The sequence below is a fragment of the Sturnira hondurensis genome, unplaced genomic scaffold, assembly GCF_014824575.4.
Source record: "Sturnira hondurensis isolate 20B ecotype Veracruz unplaced genomic scaffold, ASM1482457v3 Scaffold0013515, whole genome shotgun sequence".
Taxonomy (NCBI): Eukaryota; Metazoa; Chordata; class Mammalia; order Chiroptera; family Phyllostomidae; genus Sturnira; species Sturnira hondurensis.
Window position 1 is genome coordinate 2,750,931 of NW_028086146.1, and position 24,686 is coordinate 2,775,616.

The 24,686-nt window shown below is 37.5% G+C and overlaps 1 protein-coding gene across 1 annotated transcript in view; it reads left to right on the forward strand.

Annotated features, from left to right (window-relative positions):
- Positions 1 to 24,640, forward strand: part of PTAR1 (protein prenyltransferase alpha subunit repeat containing 1) — a 57,908-nt gene extending 33,268 nt beyond the window's left edge. Inside the window, exons 4-7 of the mRNA XM_037061690.1 lie at positions 2,539 to 2,643; positions 4,462 to 4,675; positions 14,801 to 15,102; positions 17,186 to 24,640. Of these exons, the coding sequence (XP_036917585.1) occupies positions 2,539 to 2,643; positions 4,462 to 4,675; positions 14,801 to 15,102; positions 17,186 to 17,528 (964 nt within the window). The 3' untranslated portion in view covers positions 17,529 to 24,640. The remainder of the gene's footprint in view (positions 1 to 2,538; positions 2,644 to 4,461; positions 4,676 to 14,800; positions 15,103 to 17,185) is intronic.
- Positions 24,641 to 24,686: the final 46 nt, after the last annotated feature.

Here is a 24,686-nt window from a genome sequence, read left to right on the forward strand (position 1 = left end):
ATCAAGCTAGATTCCTACTTGAATACAGTAGAGCAGTTGATTTTTTTTTATTGCATCTCTAGGTTACGTGATAGCCATGGCTTAACCACTTACATATTTTGTTTACAAACTTAAACCTATCTATGACAAAATCTGTCACCTAACATGTTAAATCTTGTCCCCAAGGAATGTTTATTAAATTGAAATGAAAGTTTGCATCCTTTTTTATGATGCTATTAGGCTATCTATTTAAGCATCCATATATACTGTTACGGATTGACGTGGTTTTAGGCTAAGGTGTCTTTCCAAATGCTACTTTGTTGTTCAAAATAAAGAAGTTAAGAGAATACCCCTAATTTAAGAAACTTTGTTAAGATTTAGTTATAAGGTGACTTCCTCTTTTCTGAAGAAAATTGTATTTCCCTTTGTGTATAGACATACGTGAGAAGATAGTTAGCTGTAAATATGAGAGGTTTCGAATTTAGTAAATGGAGATTACACTTAATACAATAAGTTATCTACAGCAGTGGTTTTTAATTGGTTTTGAGAGAGTGAGAGAGAGAGACAGAAACAGAAGGGTTTGTTGCTCACTTACTTGTGCATTCGTTAGGTGATTCTTGTTGTGTGCCCTGAGACCAGGGTTCAAACCAGCAACACTGGTGTGTGGTAGCGATGCTCTAACCAAATGAGCTACCCAGCCAGGGCTGCAGCAGTGGTTCTTGAACTTCAGAGTGCATCACCCACAGGGCTCACTAAAACACATTGCTTTGCCCCACTGGAGTTTTTGACTCAGTGGGTCTGGGATGAGGCCTGAGACTATTTCTCACCAGTGCCAAGTGATGATGTTGTTAAGGATAATAGTTAAAGAAACAATGCTCTACAACATACTTAAAATTACACAGGGCAAGCCCTGGCTGGCATAGCTCAGTGAATTCAGCACAGGCCTGCGAATCAGAGGGTCACTGGTTCAATTCCCAGTCTAGGGCACATGCCTGGGTTGCAGGCCAGGTCCACAGTAGGGGGCACATGAGAGGCAACCACACATTGATGTTTCTATCCCTCTCTTTCTTAAAAAAAAAAAATTACCCAGGGCAATATTTTGCCTCCTTTTATTATATATTCTGATTTACTCTATGAACAAAACATCATGAGTACCCTAAGCCTAACCCTAACCCTAATAAGGCAAAAAGGATCTAGGATTGCATAACTGGCTGTTGTATTAAATATTCTTTTAATGACACATACATTTCCGTACATTGAAAGAAAAATAGTCAATAAATCTCTCTGCTAACAGCCATAAACCTCGGTATCCCTTCAAATTATTTTATAGTGAAATTACTGACCTAAAAATGATAAAATGCAAGTATTTATTATCACTTAGTGTTTTCATTAGAAAAGAAGTTATTTTTCTTACCAAGTAAAAATTTAGAAATAGTACATTGCTGTTGGAAAAATATTTTCTAAAAATTTAGAAATAGTACATTGCTATTGGAAAAGAATTTAGAAACTAATCCACCTAAGTAGGTGAGGTATACAAGCTGGGCTCTGGTTTGTTGGGATTATAGTTCTCTGAAGTAAATGAATAATCGGGCCTACCACAGGGTTAATTAATACTAGCAAGTGATCTAGTTACATTATAAAATAATAATACATCGAAAATTAATAGCAGAACTTAATCAAAAAGTTACCTGAGAAATAGTTGGAGTGCTTTTGCATGACATTCTTTATAACTGCATTAAAGCTTTGAACAGTTTTAAAATGACAGAAATTTCCCATAGCTCTTATTTTTCTTTATATTTCAAAAGTGGTCTAGTATATAAAGAGCCATGTAGGCATTTCACCTGGCAGTGCACCTTGCGAACACTCCCCCTGCCTGGTGGTACAAATGAAAGAAGTCATGAGCACAAAGCTCCGTTTCAGAATCGTTTTACAGTAGCAGAAACTTGGAAGCGACCTGAATGTGTAACTATAGGAAAGAGTATCATTAATTAACAGCAGAGCTGCTAAATGAGAACTGTTTGAACGCTTAAGATGCTCATATAGGAGCAAAGATATAGGAACAGAATATAAAATTATGTTGAAAGGTAGGTGCATATGAGGAAAGAGAAAAGGGAAAATTCAAAAATAAATATAGTAATTTTGTTAGGGTAATGGTTGAGTGAATTATTTTTTTCCTTATATTTCAATCATACTGTATGTGTTGTATGTGTACATTTTGAGTAATAAACTAGACCATAAAGCCCTACTTAAGAAGCTAGAGCAATTCTTGCCTCATTTTGATAATCAGACTTTGTAAGTTTTTGAAAACCCCTTTGCCAAACAGGTAACTTAAGTTCCACCATTGATTTAAAGCATTAATAAATGCTAAAGCATTTATTTGTTATTTTTAGATTATGAGAACTCATTCTTAATTATACAATGTGTAAAATTTATGATAGGTTGGTTTTTTGTTTTTTTTAATTCTTGTAAATTTACTTCTCAGTGAGGTTATATTAATACCCATGCAATACGTTTTGATGGAAAGATAAAGTAATGGTTCTTTTTATTTTTATTTTACAGAAAAGAGCTGATCCTTTCTGGCACTTTAAATCCAATTAAGGATTTACATCTGGGAAAACTGGCCTTAACTAAGTTTCCAAAGAGTCCAGAAACATGGATTCACAGGTGTGGTTAATTTACACCGCAGGGTTCTTAGGACTTACAATGGCTGCAGAAAACACAGAATCCACTTGAAGCCAGGTCACAGATTGCGTCAGAGTATGAATTTTAATGCCAGGTTACATTTAAATCTCGATAACATCACTTGCTACCTGTGTGATCTTTGGAAATTATTTAATCTCTTCAAGCCTCAGGTTTCTTATTTGTGAAATGGAAATAGTAATTACACCTGTCTTGGAGTTAATACCTGAGTTTATATGAGATGATACATGTAAACACGACCATGGTGCCTGGCACATACTGAATACTGAATAAATTTTAGCCATTGTTATTAACTATCTGATGGAGTCATGGAGATTGCATTTAGATATTCAGATATAATGAGCAACTTCAGTTTTATAATTCATTCAATTGTGCTCTTGGTAAAAATGATGGTGGTGATTGTGGTTATAAGGAAAAATAACCAAATAAGAAAAATAAGTGCCACTGAAATTAATGGTGTATAGAGTGAAATAACATTGCTAAGACCATAAACACAAAGAATATTTTTAGGTTAAAAACCTGAGGCAGATAGCCAAAGTGCACATAAGAACTCTTCTCAACTTGCTGGCTGGCTAAGTCTTTCTCTTAGACTTCGGAGTAACCACTGTATTGACTGAAATGATATGGTGAGAGCTCGTGGGTGGGGTCAGTGGGGAATCCTCTGAAGAAGTCTGTTCTCAATTGTTAAGCCATTTAAAACTTTACTTAAATCCTGAGCACTTTTAGGATCTTAAAGTGTCAAGGTATCTGAGCTGTAATCTTGCCTTAGGCTAGCATTACAAATCAGCTACTTCCAAACAGTCTAATCAGTAGTATTTTCTTTCTTGGTAGAAATTGTGATACTCGACTTGAGAGAGGTTTATAATTCTGTGTGGAGAGGTCTGGAAATAGGTGGAGGGGGGGGAAAGGGAATTTTAAAATATGCATCTCTCAGTCTATTGTCTTATCTAATATTTTATAGTGCAAGCTTTTGTTGAGTAAAAAACTTCTATTATCTGCAAATGACAAAGTGGGTTTTCCTACTAAATTTCTTGTACTTTCAGGTTGGAAATTTTTAATCAAAAAGAATACTTTCTTATGAGAAAATGTTTAAAACTAAAGACATTAAATGATTAGAGACACTTTATTGAATTCCCTTTAAATGTATGCTAATGAAAATTAGACAAGAGGAAAATGTATGGATAAAGACATTTTTAAATCATGATGGTCTCACTAATTATATTGTATTTGTTTCCTTCCAGATACTATACAATAATATGGAAATTTTGCTTAATGAAAGCTGTCATAATGCAGCTTCTTGTTTGCAAACAAACAAATACACATAGGGTGAGGCATTAGAATAGAATTAAAGATGTGACCCATGATCCCTCTGCTAATATTTACCATTAACTGTATCCTCAGCCCGACCGATCACCAGCACTAAAGTGCGCCTGCACGCGTGCATGCACACACATGCCAGTTGCCTTCACATTTCTTGGCCCAGTGGAGTTTTGGAGTTGCCACTTTAGAACTGATGACATTCTTTTCTTTTTTTGACAAATTGTAACATTTTTAGGGTTTCTTTTTGTTTTTTCCCCCTGCCCCAATGCATGCTACTAAAGTTGTATATCTTTAAAAACAAAATCAACGATTCCCCCACCCCTCCCCCCAAAATGGGCTTATGACAGGTATTATTTTGCTCTATTGGTGAATGGAAGTTAAATCAAGAACAAAAAACACCTTGCTTTTTCTCTCTGGTTTATGTTCTTTCCTCATTCTCATTCCCACACGCTACCGTAACAGACGATGGGTGCTACAGCAGCTAATTCAGGAAACCTGCTTGCCTTCCTTTGTGACCAAAGGAAACTTGGGATCAGTTCCTACCGAAAGGACGCAGCGACTAATACGAGAAGAGATGGAGGTCTGTGGGGAAGCAGCAGGGAGATACCCAAGCAACTATAATGCCTGGTCTCACCGCATCTGGGTTTTACAACAGCTGGCCAAGCTGGATGTCAAGGTGGGGCTGTTACTCCCGTCTCCCTAGCACACTCCGTGTCTGCCCTTTAAATCCAGTGATAGTAGAGGAGCTTTAAAGGAGTAAACTAGAGGAACTAACGGCAGCCCAGCATCCTAGAGAGGCCCCTGACAGCTGATACCTCCTGAGAATGCCTGGCAATTAAAAAAAGTGTGTTCCTCACCAGCATATTTTGTCGCTCTTTAGACTAGTGCATTGGTAGAACAAAGGAAGGTGTAAGTAATAAGGAAGACTGAGTGTAACTCATTTTGCCCTGAAACAGGAAGGATTATGAAGCATTACAGAATTGAAACTTTTTTCTTAAAAAAAAAAGATTCTGTTCATTTATTTTTGGAGAGGGGGAAGGGAAGGAGAGAAACATCAATGTGTGGTTGTCTGTAGTGTGCCCCCTTCTAGGGACCTGGCCTGCAACCCAGGCATGTGCCTTGACTGGGAATCAAACTGGCAACCCTTTGGTTTGCTGGCCAGCGTTCAGGGCTGAAACTGTTTTTTCTTGGTAGTCTTTGGTTATGTGACTTAACTGTACTAAATCAGCTGGCTGCCTTTTCACAGTCTCTCTTGGATAGGGAATACGATTTCACCCAGGTATTCCCAAACTTGGCTGAGTCTATAAAAATCCTGAGGATTCCTAAGATCCACCTAGGCTTACTAAATTGGAATTAGGGTAGGATTTAGAGATCAGTAATTTTCATAAGCTGAGGGTGTTATTTGGATGCAAAGCCAGGCTGGAAACTGTCACAATCTAATCCTTTCAAATTAGAAATGAAGAGATGGAAGTTACCAGAGAATTTTAGTGGCTTAGACTTGGCCACAGTTGGCATCACTTATTCATAGAATGAGAACCAGGAGTCCTCATGCTCCTTCTTACATACTACAACTTTTCTGTTTTTTTCTTCCCTTTTTATAGTATCAGTGCCATCAGAATCTAGGCTGCTTTTCTAAAAGTTTCCTAGACTTGAAACTCTTCAAAGGGGTCAAAATTCTTTCAGATTAATGGAGAAACTACTCTCTAATTTTTGCTCACTATCCCCTTTTTTATGCATCTCCTTTCATAGGTTCCCTCTCCTCTCTCTGTTTTCCTCCAAGAGAAATAGGAAAGTTTTCCCTTAAAGAAGATTTTAAGCCAGCAGTTCTAGGAGAGTAGTGCTTCCCCTCCAGTGTACACAGCTTTGTGTTTCAGGAGGGGAGGACTCCCAGTGACCTATGAACTGCTAAGACAGAATTATGTACCGTACATTGACCTGGGTTCAGATTTTGACCCTCCTAGCTATATGTGGAAATAAACTTTAATGTTTTCATCCATAAAATGGGGGCTCTACTTTCTGCCGCAGTAGATTATTATGAGAATTACGGAAATTAATGTGTATTAAGTACTGGGTACCTAATAGCAGAGGCTCACTAAATTTTAGTTTCTTTTTCTGTTCCCCATAGAAATTTAGGTGAAACTGGCTACCAGTTTGCTAGGTCCACTTACTGCAGTTTGCTCGTGAAAATGCATGAAACCCTGTGATTTCCAGACACTGTCCTGGTTACGTTGAGTGTGACATAAAGAAAGAGTTTGCTCTAAACAAATTGAAAATCTGGTGGAGGAAGCAGATACCCAAACAGTTACAAAGCACTGAGACATTTACAGACACCCAGGGAAACCCAAGGTACAGGTGGGAGCACAGAAATCGCTCCTCGTCTAGGGTGGGCTTGTTGGAGCAGCTGCCACGAGGAGGAACGCTCCACTGTTGGGAGTCTGGAGGAATGAATGCAAGTTACCCGGTGGGTGGAAGGGGGCTATTGAGTGCTTAGAGCCAGTCATCTCAGCTTCATGGCTTGTAGTATGTGGGGGTTGAGGAGAGTTGAGGATAAAGAGGGAAGGCCAAGTCCAGGTGAGCTGAGTAGTTTTTGGAAGCTTTCCTGTGTTGATATGAACCTTTTCAAGTGGCATTCCCACAAAATCAGGAACTTGGGGCCAAGGTGAAATTCTTGGTTACTTGAAACCATCTGATATTGAAGATGAGAATTCATTAGTGGTGTGTTGACTCAGCTGCTCAGGTCCCCTGCTCGGCTGCCAGTCCTAGGCTTACATGCTGTCAGCTTGTCCCGCCTTTACGGAGCCTCCATGCTTTTCCTGTCCTCACTGCCACAGTAGTGTCTCAGTCCCAGTGAAGAGTACTGGACTTGCAGAATCACCTTTCTACTTTTGTACACCATTGACCAGGCGAGGAGATCGTGTCCTGCTGTGCTGTGCCCATTAGAGAAAGTAATCACAAAGGTACCAGTAGCCTAGAGCAGCTCAAAAACAATAATAGCAACAAAATACATAGATGCACACACATACATACACAGACGTATATGGGAATATTTGTTTTATAACATAAACTATACTTCGGAAGATTATTTAAAGAAAAATGTTTGTTTTAGGATAAGGATATAAACAATATATATTCTCTTAATACGTATATTATTAGCATTCAATGTGGCTTTAAAATGTTTAGAACAGTACCTGGCATATTGTAAGTGTACAACAGACACTGTATATACACACAATGCCGTTGTGGATATATTTTCTTCTGTTTTCTATAATAGGCATGTGTTAGTTTTCTGTTCAAAAAAATGGTTGGAGACTGAAGAGTGCTTGTCAGCCTGCAAAGTGGAATTATGCGAGGTTTTAATTTTCTGTTGTCTATTCCCTGTGATGTTTGTGTGTTTAAGTGAACATATAATTAAGTAAATTCTAAAATAGTCTCGTTTTTTAGGGTGGGTTGACTGGGAAGACTCACAGATAAGCAGAGATTATTGCTAGCCAATTAAAAGTTGATATATAAATGTAAAGACATGACAAGATGTTCAACATCATTGGCCATTAAAGAAATGCAAAACAAAACCACACTCTGACACTACTTCACAAACAACTGGGGTGGATAAAATTTGAAAGACAGAAAAAAAAAGACAGTAACAAGTCTTAGCAAGGATATAGAGAAACTGAAACCCTTATACTCTGCTGGTAGGGATGTGAAATGGTGCAGCCAATGTGGAAAACAATTTGGAGTTTCCTAAAAAAGAGGAGGAGAATAGGACAGCTGTAATGGCATAATCAATAAAATATATTTTTAAAAAGTACATCATCAAAAAAAATGTAAGTAAAGTAAATAAATAAAGTCTTTTTAAAAAAGAATTAAAAAATTAAACATAGAATTATGATATATGGCCCTGCAGTTCTACTCCTAGGTATATACCCAGAAGAATTGAAAACATTTTCATAACCAAAGCATGTACAGGAAATATTCATAGCATTTGTTATTTAGAGTAGCCAAAAGTAACAACCCAGATGTCCAATCTCTGAGAAATGGATAAACAAAGTATGATGTAGCCATAAATGGAATATTATTTAGCCATCAAAAAGGGATGGAGTCCTGATACGTGTTGTAACATGGATGAAACTTTTAAAAGACCACATATCGTACAATTCCATTTACATGATATATTCAGAATAGGCAAAACAGACTACTGGGGAAGGGGCAGGGGAAGGGAAATTAGGGCACTCCTAATAGGAATAGAGGTGGTGAACATGTTCTGGAATTAGATAGTAGTGATGGCTGACAACTCCGTAAATATACTAAAAACAACCAATTTGTTTTGCAACTTCAAAACTTGATTTTAAGGTTCATTAGAAAGAACAGCCCTGGTTGGGTGGCTCAGTTGGTTGGAATGTTGTCTGTACACAAAAGGGTTTGTAAGTTTGAGTCCCCAGTGGGGGTGCGTACAGGAGGCAACTGATTGATGTTTGTCTCTCTTCCCTCCAACCCCCACCCCCACTTCCTCTTTCTCTAAAATCAATGGGACATATTTTTTGGAGAGGATAAAAAAAATTTTTTTAAATAAAGATTCAAGTAGCTAAGAAATTGTTGAAGAAAAGGAAATCTGAATACCATTATATATTTAAATGTTTATAGAGTTAACTAAAGCTGTAATACTGGCTCAAAAAATAGACACAGTAATGGAAGAAAATATAAAGCCCAGAAACAAATCCTAATATGTAATGTATAGAAATTTCATCAAAGATGAATACTACATTTCACATAATTGAAGAAAGGATTCTTTGTTCAATTTGTAATGCTGATAAGATTGATTGACTCTTTAGAAAATAATTATTAGATTTTAATCTAATATACCCAGATGAACTCCAAATGAAATAAAAACATCTGAAGAAAAAAGGAATTTAAAAAAATTGTAGTAATACAGTAAGAAAAGTATTTTTAAGGTAGACAATGCCCTTAATATATAAAGATGTCTTTAAAACCCATAGGAAAAATAATCACTATCACAAATAGTAAATTAGGCCTAACAGGCAATTCCTAAAAAAAATAAGGGGAAATAAGTGAAGAGGAAATATTCAGCTTACTAATAATTGGGAAAATACAAATTAAAATGAATGGTTTTCCACTTACTAAATTTGTGAAGATTAAAGTATTGGTTAAGAATTTAGAAAGTAGATGTTAAAATGAACTTCCAGTCCTTTCTGGGAATGATTTTGGCAATATATATTGAGAACTTTACAATTTTTTTCCACTATTCCATTTAGTAAACTTATAGAATTTTTTCTAAATAAGCAAGATATGCACATAGATTTATATACATGTATACATTCACAAGATTTTTACTTATACAAGAGTGGAAACAAAATCAGAAAATGGTTAAATTGTGATAATTGTTAGAATGAAATATTAATGCAAAAGTGAAAAATATGTTCTAGAATAATATTAACACAAGAATATATTCATTGGCGATATTTTTTACTTGTTTATATCTGTATATTTTTCAAATATATTTTATTGACTATGCTGTTACAGTTGTCCTATTTTCCCCCCTTTATTCCCTTCCTCCTGGTGTACCCCCTCCCACCCCATTCCTCCCCTTTAGTTCATGACCATGGATCATATATATAAGTTCTTTGGCTTCTACATTTCCTATACTATTCTTAACCTCCCCCTGTCCATCCTCTACCTACTATTTATGCTACTTATTTTCTGTACCTTTTCCCCCTCTCTCCCTACCCACTTGCCCACTGATAACCATCCATGTGATCTCCATTTCTATGATTCTGTTTCTGTTCTAGTTGTTTGCTTAGTTTGTTTTTGTTTTGTTTTAGGTTTGGTTGTTAATAACTGTGAGTTTGTTGTCATTTTACTGTTCATACTTTTGATCTTCTTTTTCTTAGATGGGTCCGTTTAACATTTCATATAATAAGGGCTTGGTGATTATGCACTCCTTTAACTTGACCTTATCTGGGAAGCATTTTATCTGCCCTTCCATTCTAAATGATAGCTTTGCTGTATAGAGTAGTCTTGAATGTAGGTCCTTGCCTTTCATGACTTGGAATACTTTTTTCCAGTCCCTTCTTGCCTGCAAGGTTTCTTTTGAGAAATCAGCTGATAGTCTTATGGGCACTCCTATGTAGGTAACTGTCTCCTTTTCTCTTGTTGCTTTTAAGATTCTCTGCTTATCTTTAATCTTGGCTAATGTAATGATGATGTGCCTTGGTGTGATCCTCCTTTGGTCCAACTTCTTCAGGACTCTCTGAGCTTCCTGGATTTCCTGGAAGTCTATTTCCTTTGCCAGATTGGGGAAGTTCTCCTTTATTATTTGTTCAAATAACTTTTCCACTTATTGCTCTTCCTCTGATATCCCTATAATTCTGATGTTGGAATGTTTAAATATGTCCTGGATGTTCCTAAGCCTCTGTTCACTTTTTTGAATTCTTGTTTCTTCATTCTTTTCTGGTTGGATGTTTCTTTCTTCCTTCTGATCCACCCTGTTGATTTGACTCCCAGTTTCCTTCCCATCACTATTGGTTCCCTGTAGATTTTCCTTTATTTCACTTAGCATAGACTTCTTTTTTTCATCTAATTTGCAACCAAAGTCAACCAATTCTATGAGCATCCTGATCACCAGTGTTTTGAACTATGCATCTGATAGGTTGGCTACTTCTTCATCTCTTAGTTGTATTTTTTTCTGGAGCTTTGATCTGTTCTTTTGTAGGGGCCATTTTTTGTTTTGTTTTGCTTTGTCACACCTGTTATGTAGCAAAGGGCAGAGCCTTAGGTGTTCACCAGGGTGGGGCAACCATGTCGCTGCGTTGTGACACTGTATGTGGGGGCAGGGTCCAAAAGAGAACAATGGTGCTTGCTCTGCTGTCTGCGGAATTTTAGTCACTTCCTCTGCTACCCACAAGCAGATTGGCCCTTCTGGTGCTGATTCCCGGGTGGGTGGACTTGTGTACATTCTAGGACCCTGTGGGTCTCCCAACGAACTCTCCTGTGAAGCTGGGAGTTTGCCCTGCTGCTGCCTCAGCCCTCAGAGGTGTTTTTAATCAGAGGTTTGAAGCTTTATTTCCCCGCGCTGGAGTCCTGGGTTGTGGGTCTGTTTCACTTCCCAGTTGTTTCTCCTGGTTTATCTGAACCCTAACGTGGGACTGCCCACTCCACCAGCTGCCACCTTGCCTACCCTGGTCCTCCAGCTGGTGGCTGCCAGTCTCCAGCCCTCCTACCAGTCTGGATGAATCTTCTTTAACTCCTTAGTTGTTGAATCCTTCTTTTAACTCCTTTAACTCCATACAGTTTGATTTTCTGTCAGTTCTGGTTGTTTTTTGTTTTTAAATTTGTTGTTGTCCTTCTTTTGGTTGTGTGAGGAGGCACAGGGTGTCTACCTGTGCCTCCATCTTGGCCAGAAGTCCTTCACATAGTCTCTTGGGAGAAAGTGTAGGAGAGAGTGAGGGTCCAGATGAGGAGGCTGCATCCTGTCTGCCCTCCCTGCACCCCCCACCCGAGGCTGGGCCTGGAGTTCTATATATATATATTTTTAATTGTTCTGTAATGATGATTTTGTATTACTTTTATAGTCAGAAAAAAACAGTTTTTTGACTGTTAAAAACTGTATTTTATTTATTTTTGTCATTTGTTAATAGTTCATTTTTATTGTATTTTTTCAAAAAAACAAATTTTGTTTTATTAATTATTGTTTGACCTCAACTATCTTCATTTTTCCTCTGTTACTCTCCCTTGCCCTGCACACACCTCCTCCCACTTTCGGTCTTCTTTCCCCTCCCCCATTGCCCTTGTCCATGGGTCCTTTATACTTGTTCCTTGCCTGACTGTTCCTCTTCTTTCCCTGATTATTCCCCTTGCCCCTCTCCTCTGGTCACTGTCTGTTTGTTCTTTATATCCATGTCTCTGGTTATATTTTGCTCGCTTGTTTGTTTTTGTTTTTGTTTTTTTTAATATTTATTTTAGTTTATTTTCTGCCTTTTATTAGGGTATTTCACTTGAAACCAATTTTTTTTAATTTTTTAAAAAGATTTTATTTATCTTTAGAGAGGAAGGGAAGGAGAGAAGGAGAGAAATATCAATGTATGGTTGCCTCTCGTGAGTCCCCTGCTGGGAACTGGCCTGCAACCCAAGCATTTGCCCTGACTGGGAATCAAACCGCAATTGTGTGGTTTGCAGGCCCGTCGCTTGTTTGTTTTGTTGATTAGGTTCCACTTATAGGCAAGATCATATAGTATTTATTTGTCTTTTACCATCTGGCTTACTTCACTTATCATAATACCTCTCCAGTTTCATACATGCTGTCACAAAGGGTAGGAGCTCCTTCCTTCTTTCTGCTGTATAGTATTCCATTGTGTATATATACCATAGTTTTTGATCCACTCACTAACTAATGGGCACTTAGGTTGGAGCATTTGTCTGTTATAAATAACACTGCTATCAACATTGGGGTGCAAAGCTTCTTTTGGATTGGTGTTTCAGAATTCTTAGGGTAAAATCCCAGGAGTGGAATTGCTGGGTCAAAAGGCAGTTCCATTTTTTAGGTTTTTTTGGGAAATTCCATACTGTTTTCCACAGTGGCTGCACCAGTCTGCATTCTCACCGACAGTGCACCAGGGTTCCCTTTTCTCCACATCCTCGCCAGCACTTGTTGTTCGTTGATTTGTTTATGATGGCCATTCTGACCAGTGTGAAGTGGTATCTCATTTTTCTAAAAACCAAACATTTTTAAAAGTTTATAAGACTGATGTAATATGTGTATAAGAGCAAGCATTTTCATTAGTCTTTCATTTTAAACCTGTTATCCTTCTGTTTTGGAGCCATGCTTCTATAGTTTTCTTGTCATTTATTTATTCACTGTTTTTTTTTAATCTGGAACATTGGAAAAGAATAATGATGTTTAAGGTATATCATACAGATGTCATTCATTGTGTCAGTGCCTTACATGTAAGCTTACCTTTATATCATGCCTTTAAGATCACTTAAAAGGATTTGTCTTTTTTTAGTCATTCCCTATTTATATACCTTTTTATTCTGGAAAATGCCCTGTAAAAGTCAGAGAAGTTTATTAAAGGAATTAAAATCAGCTAAGGAAAGCTGATTTTAACTTTGACTTAGACTTTGACTTTGTTGGAAACCTCTTATATATCTGCTCTTTTTATGCTTCAAAATTATAATTTTTATATGTAGAAATATGCAATAAGAAATGATTTAAATGTTTTTTATGTTACACAAATTCCTTTTTAAACAAGTGTATTTTCAAAGACACTGTACCAAAATTTAAAATCTGTTGTATTATAGCCTACATATCATGCAACTGAATTCTTCATAAATGTAGAAAACCTTAATTAGTTTTAGGGTTGTTTTAAACTAGAAGTTTATCTGGTGCTGTTTGCTCACCTTTTAAATCAAATAAACAGTCCTGTTTTTCATTTTTCTGTGACTCACCAGAGGTTGCCTCCAGAATAAATTTATGTGGCTGTGAATAAACTCTTTATAAAGAATTTAAAGGAGATGTTTAAAACATTTCACCGATATAACTTAACTTACTCCCTAGCAGGGAGTACGCTTATCCTTCTGTATAGTTACTTTATTCATTCAGTCTTTCATTCGTTCAGTCAGTCATAGAGCACTTACACGTCCACTCTGATGTCAGTGGGTACAGGGTAGTGGACACATGATTAGAAACAAATAAATATATTAAAGAACTTATACAGTGGGATGAAAAGGTGCACAGAAGATTCTAAAATATACATGTATGGCAAAACACACAAGAAGTATGGAGGTTCGGAAGAGGGAAAGATTTATTCTAGGGAGGAAAGGGGAAGTGGAGAGGGGATCTTGGTCAGGAGAAGTCATTTTTCTGGGGCCTTTAAAAACAGGTAAAGGAACCTTCTGGCATTGTGTGGTCTGTATTCACTGTTGAAAAGTATGCCTTTTTTCCTCAGCTGATCTAAAAATCCTCTGATGGAAGTGGTAGGCCTCCAGTACACCTTTCACCAGCATGACAGTTTGCGTTTGCTACCTGTCCCAGACACTACCAAATAGTTTCATTTTTCATAAATGCTGCTTTTCTTTTTATCATTCCATTTGAAATTGTTTAGTTTGCAGAATTGATAATACAAAGACTTAAACAATTCACTACTGAACTTTGTCTCATCTACCTTCAAAAAAACTATTTGTCATTGATGTTGAATGAGTTGAAATGAATAGTAACAGTCACGTGCTTTTGAAAATTCCCATTACTCAGCTGTCATGTTTCTGTACTAAGCTCTTAGAATTAAGTATTAAACAGAACAGACGTGGTCTCTGCCCTCCTGGTGTAGAACAAATCATTACATTGAGTCTATTGTTATAATTAAGTTAGGTATAGTACAGGTTCATTAAATGTAAAAGAAAGTACATCAAAGCAACCTCTGAATTTATATTTTTCTTTCACTATCAGCATTGCTTTAAATGAACACTTTAATGTTCATTATTATTTTTAAAAATTGGCTTTTTTACTGGTACATGCCCATCAGAATGTGTTTTTCAAGGTCCAGGGAAAAAATGACAAGTACTTAAATTCTGTGGCATGCATGTGTGTGTGTATTTAAAAATCTATTACTTTATAAAGGAATGGGGGAAACCAGCATTTACTAAGCTTCTACTAAGCAACACCACTGTGTTAGACACTGTATACAAAATATGGTAGGAATGAAAAAAAAGGAAATGAAGGGAAAATTCAAGGCATTAATAGGGAAAGAAAAACCTTTGACAATTTCTTTTCACCTCTGTTTTTTCTTCCTACAAGGTTCTTCTCGATGAACTGTCTTCTACTAAACACTGGGCATCCATGCATGTTTCAGACCACAGTGGATTTCACTACCGACAGTTTTTGCTAAAGTCTTTGATTAACCAAACTGTGAAAGACAGTTCTGTATTGGAACAAAACCCTTTGAAAAGCGAGCCAGCCCTCCTTCCAAAAGATGAAGAAGCAGCAGCTTCAGCAGAGGAACCGAGGATAAATATTCCCCATCTTCTTGAAGAAGAAGTTGAATTCAGCACTGATCTTATTGATTCCTACCCAGGACATGAAACCCTTTGGTGTCATAGGTAAGAGAAAGGAAAATTCACTTCCTGCACGAAACTGTGCATGCCTTTGTGAGCGCTACAGAAGTGCTTGCACCTGACTCCTGTCTGCTTGGGTAGACGCGGTAGTCTGCTTGTGGGGCTTTGCCCGAGTGACTTGGCAGTGACTGTATTCCCATATCCTTCTCATGGCCATTGTCAGTAGGAGGTTTCTCACGTAGATGTTTGCTTATGGCTTAGGGTGGTGATGTTCAACCTTGACTGCACAACAGAATGCTATGTTACTTCCAAACTAAAAAAAAAGTTTCTGGACTCCTTCCTTGGAGATACTGATGTGTAGCATATGCAGAATGGAGCACTGCCATCTGCTTTTTTAAAAACAAAGAAAAAAATCCTACCAGGTATGTTGGATGCACAGTCCAACCATTAGAACCTGAGAATAGTTGAGCTTTATTGTTCTTCAGGTACTTATTAAGTATAGTCTCTTGACACATTTTTTTAAAGTAAAGTGTACTTTGGGAGTGTAATGGGGTTTTAGGAAGAAGTTCTGAGAGAGGGTTAACAAACAACCGCATAACTTGAGTTCTGAGCACATTTGACAATAAAGTAACTTTCATGTTGAAATGAAGTCCAGGTGTGGGAACCTCTGGTTAATTTTGGATCATATTCTAGTTTGAAGCATCTTCATTTTTATAAATGCATTTTCTAATTCAGGTCATGGGATTCTATTTGTAGATAAGAGACTTGCCTATGCTAGGTAGAAGGTAGGTTTTTAAAATATTTGTATTATTTTTAAAATTAATTGAGATTTGCCCCCATTTTCCAGTCTGCACATAGTTAGAAGATGGAAGACAATCTCCCCTCTTTGGCACCTTCATAAATACAGAATTTTTTTTCTCTTAAAAATAAGACACTCCCATTTTCAAGAGAGAAGATATATCTTGACTTATATGTCCTTTTGTTGCTGTTTTATATTTAAGCCCATTAATAGGCTCAGAGAATTAAGAATATTTTTGAGTTTGAGAGAGAGCTAAATTAGTGGAGCAGAAATGTTAAAAATTAATTGGCGTTAGGGGGAGACTGGGGAAGAAATAGTTGGAGTGGCCTATGTATTTATTATACATGCCAGTTTCTGCTACAGATTCATTGCTCTTAAGGAGCTTATCTGTCCTTTAAGTTATGTTCTCTATTCAGGGCTGTCCAACCTTTTGGTGTCTCTGGGCCACACTGAAAGGGTTGTCTTGGGTCACACTTTAAATGCACAAACACTAATGAAAACTGATGAACCCAAAAAAGGTTTTAAGTAAATTTACGATTTTGTGTGGGGCGACATCCATAGGGCTGCGGGTCGGGTACCCCTGGGTGTACCTACCTGTCTACTGCAGGAGATGCTGGGAAAATGGATAATACTACACTTTTAAGGGATTAGAGGTACTACTATGAAGAGATATAACAACCTAGGACCTGTGTAGTTTATTGTGTACAGTAGATGGTGCACCCCACTGAGTCAAATTCTTGTAGATTAGGCACATAGATTTTCATTTTTAATGAATAACTCCACATGATCCTCAGGGCAGTAGAGGAAGAATAGGAGCTGCATCCTGTATTTCCTACTTCACCCAGAGCCCGGACATTCCCAATGCCAAGAAAGTATTGGATAGAGACCCTGGACTAAGTTTCTAGAGAAACTAGTTAATCCCCCCCCCCTTTTTTTCCAGACTCACTTGTCTTTTGAATTATCAACAAGGTTGATTTTTGGTTTTGTATTTTAATTTATAGCAGTGAGTGGCTAAGACCTGTTTTTGGTTTCATATTATAGTTTACTAAGAATAAGAACTTCAGATGACTGTCATCATCTCAGGCAATGCTGTTTAAAAACCTTTCTCACAAATAAACCAGTAATCTGGGCTTGTAAGGCTGTCAAAATACCCAGAGACTTTATCGTAACTGCTCTTTCTCCTTCTCCCAGATGACTGTGGGTTACAAATGGAGTGGTGAATGAGTACTGCATGTTTTAAAATAACCAACTTTTTATTCGTTTTGCTTGAAAAGCCTGACTTTGTGATGTGATCTTTCTTTTCTCAATACTGTTCCTCCTATTTCACAGGCGGCATGTTTTCTACCTTCAGCATCACTTAAGTGGTAGGTTTCCTCACAATGTGACCCAGTCGTCACCTGCAGACAGCCCTGGGGGCACTTCCAGTGACTTGCACCACATCCCAGCAGGCCCTCACACAGCTCAGGCAATGGAAGTGGATGGATTGAGTGACTCTAGCAAGCAAGGCTATTCCCAGGAAACAAAGCGCCTGAAGCGGACCCCAGCTCCAGATTCCCTAGGCCTGGAAATGGAACATAGGTTCATCGATCAAGTGTTGTCCACCTGCCGAAACGTAGAGCAGGCCAGGTTTGCCAATGCGTACAGGAAATGGCTGGATACGTTGAGTCAGTGAAAGAGGCGGACTATTCCTGCTCCCCTTTTAGTGCAATATTGTTTTCCTTTACTATTTACATAGCTGCATGAATTGTTTGCTATTATTAGCTAACCATAGAGTCTTCATCTTTAGGTTAAAAGTCCTAAAAAAAAATCTTTCATTGTATTTATTTTGTTAAGAACTGGCATTCCTTTGGGGATAAAATAATTGTGTAGTTCCTTCCTGCTAAACAGGGAGTCTTAGTTTTTTTTTGTAACTTCTCATCCTTTATACTTCTCCACTTTGGTCTTTTCAGAGGAAGCCTGTTTCTAGGCTTCCTCTCATGAGGCTCTCCTAGTTGGTTCACACACACCCCACCCACCTCAGTGCAATTGCTGGATAGATTAATTTTTAAATTAGAAGTTTATGTTGTAGTTAAGCTTAAAAACAATACAAATGCAAAATTACTCAGTCTGATTGTTTTGAGAATCAAATGGCCAGATGGATGGGTATGTGAAAATATAAACCATTTCTTTCTCTTCGTATTCTGTTCAAGCTACAGACCAAGATAACCAAAGTCAGAAGTATTGAAATTTATATGAAAATAATGCTTCCAATGTAACCCATTTTTAAAATGGTTATTTTAAAATAATAATAATGATTTTAAGAGTTTATGTAATTGCAGTACTGGAAAATTATTTTTATTACTAGTTTTGATAGATTGTTTTTACCTCAAATTTGGTATATGCCAAAAACATTCAAGTCAGCGCTTACAAAAATCAATTTTTAAAGAAACCTGGAATGCCATTTTTAGTTATTACTACTTATGTTCCTTCCATTTCACCATGAAAAATGGGAGAAATATGCATAGAAATGTATCCATAAAAATCTTCCTTTTTAAAAAATTTAAGTTATTGAGGATACACTGGATAAACTACAAAATTTTTATGAAGTGATTATTAAGAGTTTACTGGCAAAAGCCAGGGAGACAGAATAGTTTTGAAGGTTAGTTCTTCAATCTTTATTTAAAAAATAAAACAATTAAAAAACTTTGCTACTAAACTTATCAGGGATGAGATACCAAAGTATCCACCTATAGCTGTATCTTTTCAATCAAAAGGGCTGTTTTTTTTTCAGGTTGGTGCGGCAGGGGTGGGGAAAGGGCCAGGTAATGTCTATTTTCTAGTATATTTCCCCCGTCATAATTGGTCTGCATTTCTTATTTCTGCATCTTTTTAATTTTCCAGTATGTTCCATATTTTTTGTCATTTTCGCTTTTGTTTTTTCATATCCGTCTTATTTCAGGGACATATTCTGAAGACATTCTCCTCCCTATTTCTAATGAATTCCATACTTCATTATACATACACGCACACACGATGTGAATGTGAACTCCTCTAAAAGTTCCCCTTGTGATGGAAACTCTTTTGCCCTGTGTCTACAAAGTGAGTGACAGTGGCAGAAACAGTGCGACCACCATGCTTTGCCTGTTCCCCTTTTTACTTGCTAGATCACTAACGAGTGGAAGAGACAGAGGTGGAGACGGGCAAACCTCTCCTGCCTTACATTGTGGAAACCCTGCACTTGAATGAGGCCCGTTGCCATCAGGGAAAAGAGCAGGTCCTTTCCTTCTGCGTCATGATTTTGTGGAGTGGCAAAATGTTGAGACTGAAGAGCACCAGAAAAATTGTCCCGCTTGGCCTCTGTAGACAGAAGCTGTTCTCTCTTAAGGGCAAAATTACCCTTTTGTAGCTTTTACAGTATTTTAGCGAGAAAATAATTGCCATTATGAATAGAATTCCACGGCCCTTTGTGTACAAGGCATATTTTGAATCAGATAAATACCTCAAGGTCCACCTAGACCTCTGTGGGTGTAACCATTAGTTTGTGATCTTCAGCACCTGCTGGGTTGGGGGCAGTTATGCAGAGAAGGCACGGGGGGTTCTTCCCCTCCCACTAACACACGTTGCCAAATTCTGGCCTCACTCAGTATTAACCTCTTTTCCAAGCATCATTTTAAGTATCCCAAGTATTAGGGCTTCCTGTGCTTTTGATGTTAGAGTGTTCAGGACACGAGTATAGACAACACCCTGTGGATCATCGGCTAAACTTTATAGTGCTTCCCGTCTTTTTATGCCTTCCACAGAGTGTCTTACTCGTCTTGTGAACTGTCTTGTCTGTTTTAAGGCTCCTAACCCGTCCCTTTTAGAAGCCATTCGGTCCTTTAATATCTTGGTCTCTCGTCTTCCTAATGAAGTTCTAAGTAGGGAGAGGATGATAAACATCCAAAGGGTACTGTTTGGGTGTGACTTTTCTGTAATACTTGATTTCTAAAATTTTTATTTTTCAAGTGTTCATTCACAGAAAACCTAGTATTGCTCTATGTGGTTGTACTTTTTTCCTAAATGTTTTACACCTAAACTCACTAGCTAAAGCATGGTAATTCTGACTGAATGAGCTCATGGAGTGGAAAGGATGTGTCTACATTCAGGGACTTGTTAGTCTTGTTGCTTTGTGTAGATATGTTGTTGTTGAAAGAAAAGATGCTTCAGGTTGCACACATTTCATCAAACTTCCACTGGAAGATGGTAGGCCTCAGTACCATCTTGTGGATCGTGAATACCACTGACATGCAGAAAAGCAGTAAGACTGTCAGTATCTTCCCCACCGCCTTTTTTTTTAGTATGACTATTTTGGTAATATGGTATTCCCAGATTCTACTTGCACATTTGTGAAGATTTGTTAAATATTTATTAAGTTAACAAATGATTGGCTGGAGAGGGGAAAGATCGATCATGAGTGGTGGATCGAGAATCGAGTGGTGGAAGATGGAGAAATTGATGGATTAGAGCAGTGGGTTGTGAATGAATGATGTGTTCTAGCGTCATGATACTTCAGTGCACCTACTGCATATACAGTCAGCTAATTGTTATACGTATGTAGCTGCCTTGTTTAAGCTTGGTAAATTCCACCTAACAAGTACACCTCTGTCATTATCAATTAACTGTAATATATACAAAAAATTCATAGAACTGAGGAAGCCCACTGACATTAAGAACACTACTTTCTGTTCTGATGTTGGAGAACAGATCTTACCAGCATAGCCAGAGCCACTCAGAGGCATCTGAAGGACTTTGGTTTTAAAGAGTTGATCTGTACCTGTGGATGGATAGTTATTTTGCACTTCTCCTTTTCCCCTCCCAAACTTGAACTGTGGACCTTGTAGATATTTCTTAAACCTGTGTTAGTCCTTTGTTTTGAACTTAAGGATTTGATACTTTTTAGTGTCCCCTTTTTCTTTTCTAGGTTTTAGCATTTTACTACCTTTTTGGAAACTTTGGGCAGACTTTCAGTCGTATTTTTTATTCCTGTTGTGCGGTTCTAGTTTAAATCAAAGGCTTCATTATTAACAAGACTAAATATATACACATTATCACTAAAAGCCACTTAAATCTTCAGATAAGGGCTTATGTAACAAGACATAGAAACAAAAGTTCTTGGATTTTTATGTGGCATTTTGTAGGAAAGCATATATGGCGGCAACTCTTGTATCATTTAGATTTATTCAGGTCATATCAACTCATGCTTGTTGAGACACACGTGTGTGTAAAAAGAACTTTTAATATTGTTGAGAACAAATTACCAGTCCAGTACTTACAGCACAAGGTGGTATTTGACACAAGGACTGAATACAATTTGGGAGTGCAACTCCCATTTGTGCAATAATCTCAGCTCTAGTTCCCTTGAGTTACAGAAGATGCTAAAGATTCAGTTATCAAAGGAAGTAACATAGGATCTTTTTTGCATAGAGCTTTTGCAAGCTTACAGTTTCTTTGTTATTAGAAAATTGTGTTTTAAAACTTAAACATTTAAAGTATGCTAGAAAATTTGAACAGCATTGTAACAACTGAACCTTTTGTTCTTCTGAATACATTTCTCAAATAGAACTGTTGCAAATGCCAGCACTTCGCGTGCTGCCGCCTTCTTGTGCTTGGGTGTGCTCTGTAACGTGCTCCTGTCTGATGAAGTGTGTGGAGGCACAGGGAAGCTTAGGCAAGTTCGGTGTGATGAAGGCAGTAATCCAGAAAAACCAGCCCTGAGGATTCTACTTAATGTCACACAGTGTCTTTAAAAAAAATAATAATAACTATACATACTGTGTTAATTTGAGTGCCTTTCTTATTTACTTGGGGGGAGCAAAATTATATGTAAGTCTACTATTTAGGTAGAAAACAGAGGACAGAAGTGTTATCAAACAGTTGATTGTGACTTATTTATTCCAGTTGCTAGGCATGGTTCCCATTGGGGTATTTTATCTTTTAATGAGATGCTGATATGAGCAGGTGGGATGTTTTGGTTTGCATTTCATTAGTTATGTTTAAGCACCCTGCCTAGAAGAATTGGTTCTTTTGCGGGATCCGAGGCATCACATTTCAAGGATGGCATGTGAACAGTTAAAACATCAGCCTGTGTTCAAAGGGAAACAGTGGCTCTCTGCCCTAAAAGAAATGCCATACAGTTGTCCTGAATGAATCCTTTGCCTCGCTTTAAGGACTTTCAAGAATTCCCTCCTGAGGCCAGGCTACGTAAGATAATTGAAAAGGAAAATAAATGGGACCTTTATCCTTTCAGACATTGGAGGGAAAGGAGTAAATACTGAGATGAAATTTTAAATCTGGCATTTCATGTACTGGGGTATGGAAAGGGGAGGGATGGGAGTTCCCTATTTCAACATAGCAAGTAATTTTTATTGTAATTTAATAAAAATAGCTAAGGATTCCAAAGTGCTTTTCAGATGACTGTTGCATAATATATTCCGCTAAGTGTCATGTTCATAGTTGAGACAGCAAACCGCTGTGTCACCTGTGGATCCACGGTGGGGGGGGCCTTAGGCTCCCGCATTGACTTCGGCGTTCTCAGCAGGTCCTGTTAGCACTGCAGAACCAAACTCCGTGCTTTAAAAACAAAAAGAGAGGGAAGGAGGAGGAGAGCAGTAGCTTAGTCTGCTCAAGAAACCTTGTGCTTCCAAGAATAAATATTATATATATATATGTATATGTATATAATATTTATTTATGTGTATATAAATAGTTCGTGCTTTGGGGCAATAATATGGTCTACAAAGCTAACCCTGGCATTACTTTAATTAGTCTCATTATTATTCCTCAGGGTGTAGAAGACTTAGTAAATTTAGGACAACATTTTATATTCAGTGGCAAAAAAAGAAAAGGCAAAAATATACTAAATATATTACTAGTTCTTAAAATTTTAGTGTAGATAGTATTTTTTATAAACCACTCCCAGCACAGTAGCATGTAGATGCTTTGTGACTGCCTCACCGCTCACCCTGCTGCTTCAGTCCCTGTGGCTCTGTTACGAATGTTCTCTTCCACGTGTCTTCCATGGAAACAGTTTCTGTATTGTCTCGTTTTTCATGCTTGGCAGAGGTGGGGGTGTTCCAGTTGACATTCTCAGTCTTTGGAAATCTTGAGGAAATGAATGTTGTTTTCAAACTGACAATGATTTTGCTTCTTAAAACGTCAGTCTCCCTGAGAGGGTGTTGTGTGCCCAGACCCTGTATGTGTCCAGTATATTGCATGATGCTTTGTACCTCGTAGGAATTCAACAGGTCAGAATTGTTCCAGGTTAGAAAATTCAAGCTAGATGGTCTCTTTCTTCTTACCATGGCCCTTATTCTTAGTTTTAGGAGAAATAAACTGCAAAAGTACATAATCAGGTTCAAACGTAAAAGGCAAAGATTGTACGTGAAATTCAGACACTTTTAAACTGTATGTGTGTGTGTGCATCCATCTGTTTTTACCTTAAATGAGATTTGGCACTTGAATTTATATCATGGTTTTACAAAGAATTTTATCTGAGGAATTTTATTTTCATGTTTGCTTAAAGTGCTCCTATTTTAGAGGACTTTTAAATAGACCAACCCCCTCAAGCAAAGTTGGAAACCTAACACAAGTGCCCATACGCCAGAATTGATCAGATATCTGTGTGAACCATAGTGAGTCTTTGTACACAAACCAGTGGCTTTTCTTCCACGTCGTCAGGGAGTCAGCCCTAAGTTTATGTATGGCAGTCACTGTCCTCAGACTACTATGCAGCATACTTCAGATGTTTATTTATCTTTATACAGTTATCAATAATAAACCTGAGGTTTTTAATGTCATTTTTAATGTCACAGGGATGAGCAGTATTACATGTCCAGATGTTGACTCATACCGCATTGTATCAAAAGTGCTCATGTGTTCCCCTCCCTCGCAGACATCATCTTGCCTTTGGAGCAGGTATTTTTTTCATATTGAACACAGAATGAGAGTAGACTGACTGCAATCATAGTAGGTGCTCAATAATAGTCATTTATTAACCTACCATCAAAGTAACAGTGAGCCTTCAGAAGGGAGACTGTTATCCTTGGCTGAGTTTATTTTTAGGGTAATACAGGTTGAAAAATTATATCACTTGACATGAGTTTTCAGGCTTATTTAGGTGGGAGTTAGTAACGTGTAATAAAAATATTATTCATGTAGAACATGGTCTGAAGATAGGAAATGTGAAAAGTTTAGTGTCTTTTTGTGCAAGGCACATTAGTCAATGCAATTAAGTGTCTCAGTAGGCTGCTGGACTTGAGCGAGAACTCCCGTAGTCTTTTGCAATCAGTTTTTATGTCGGGGTATCCACTGTTACCCGGTTTAGGTTCTATTTATTTCTCCCTGAATCTTGGTTGCTTTCCAATGTCTTAAATGTCTTTAAAGAACATCTTTAAAATAAAGAAAAAGTTTTTATGAATGATATAGTAGATTCAGAATCTATTAATTTGTGGTTTTCAGAGCATTTTTAGAATGTTCTGAAATTCCAGTGGAAATTTTAAACAGATTTAAATAGGGAAACATTCCACCTGAGCTGTGAGGGGAAGAGTGTGGAGGGCAATTGTAATAGAGTGTTGGCTCCTAAAGAGGCTTCTGATGTGTGACTTTGATGCTGGCTTCTAACTGAGGTGACCTTGACAGTATTGTATTTTGGTGTGTGTTCCTAGAATAATGCAATGTGCACTAGATCAGCTTGGTTTTGAGTTGGACGAAATACAAGTTGAGGTATTATCAGTAAGCCAGATGTTTATACACTCTTGTAAAAACTAATTTTAAAAAAAGAAAGGGGAATAAAATGGTAAAAGGTCAAATGATT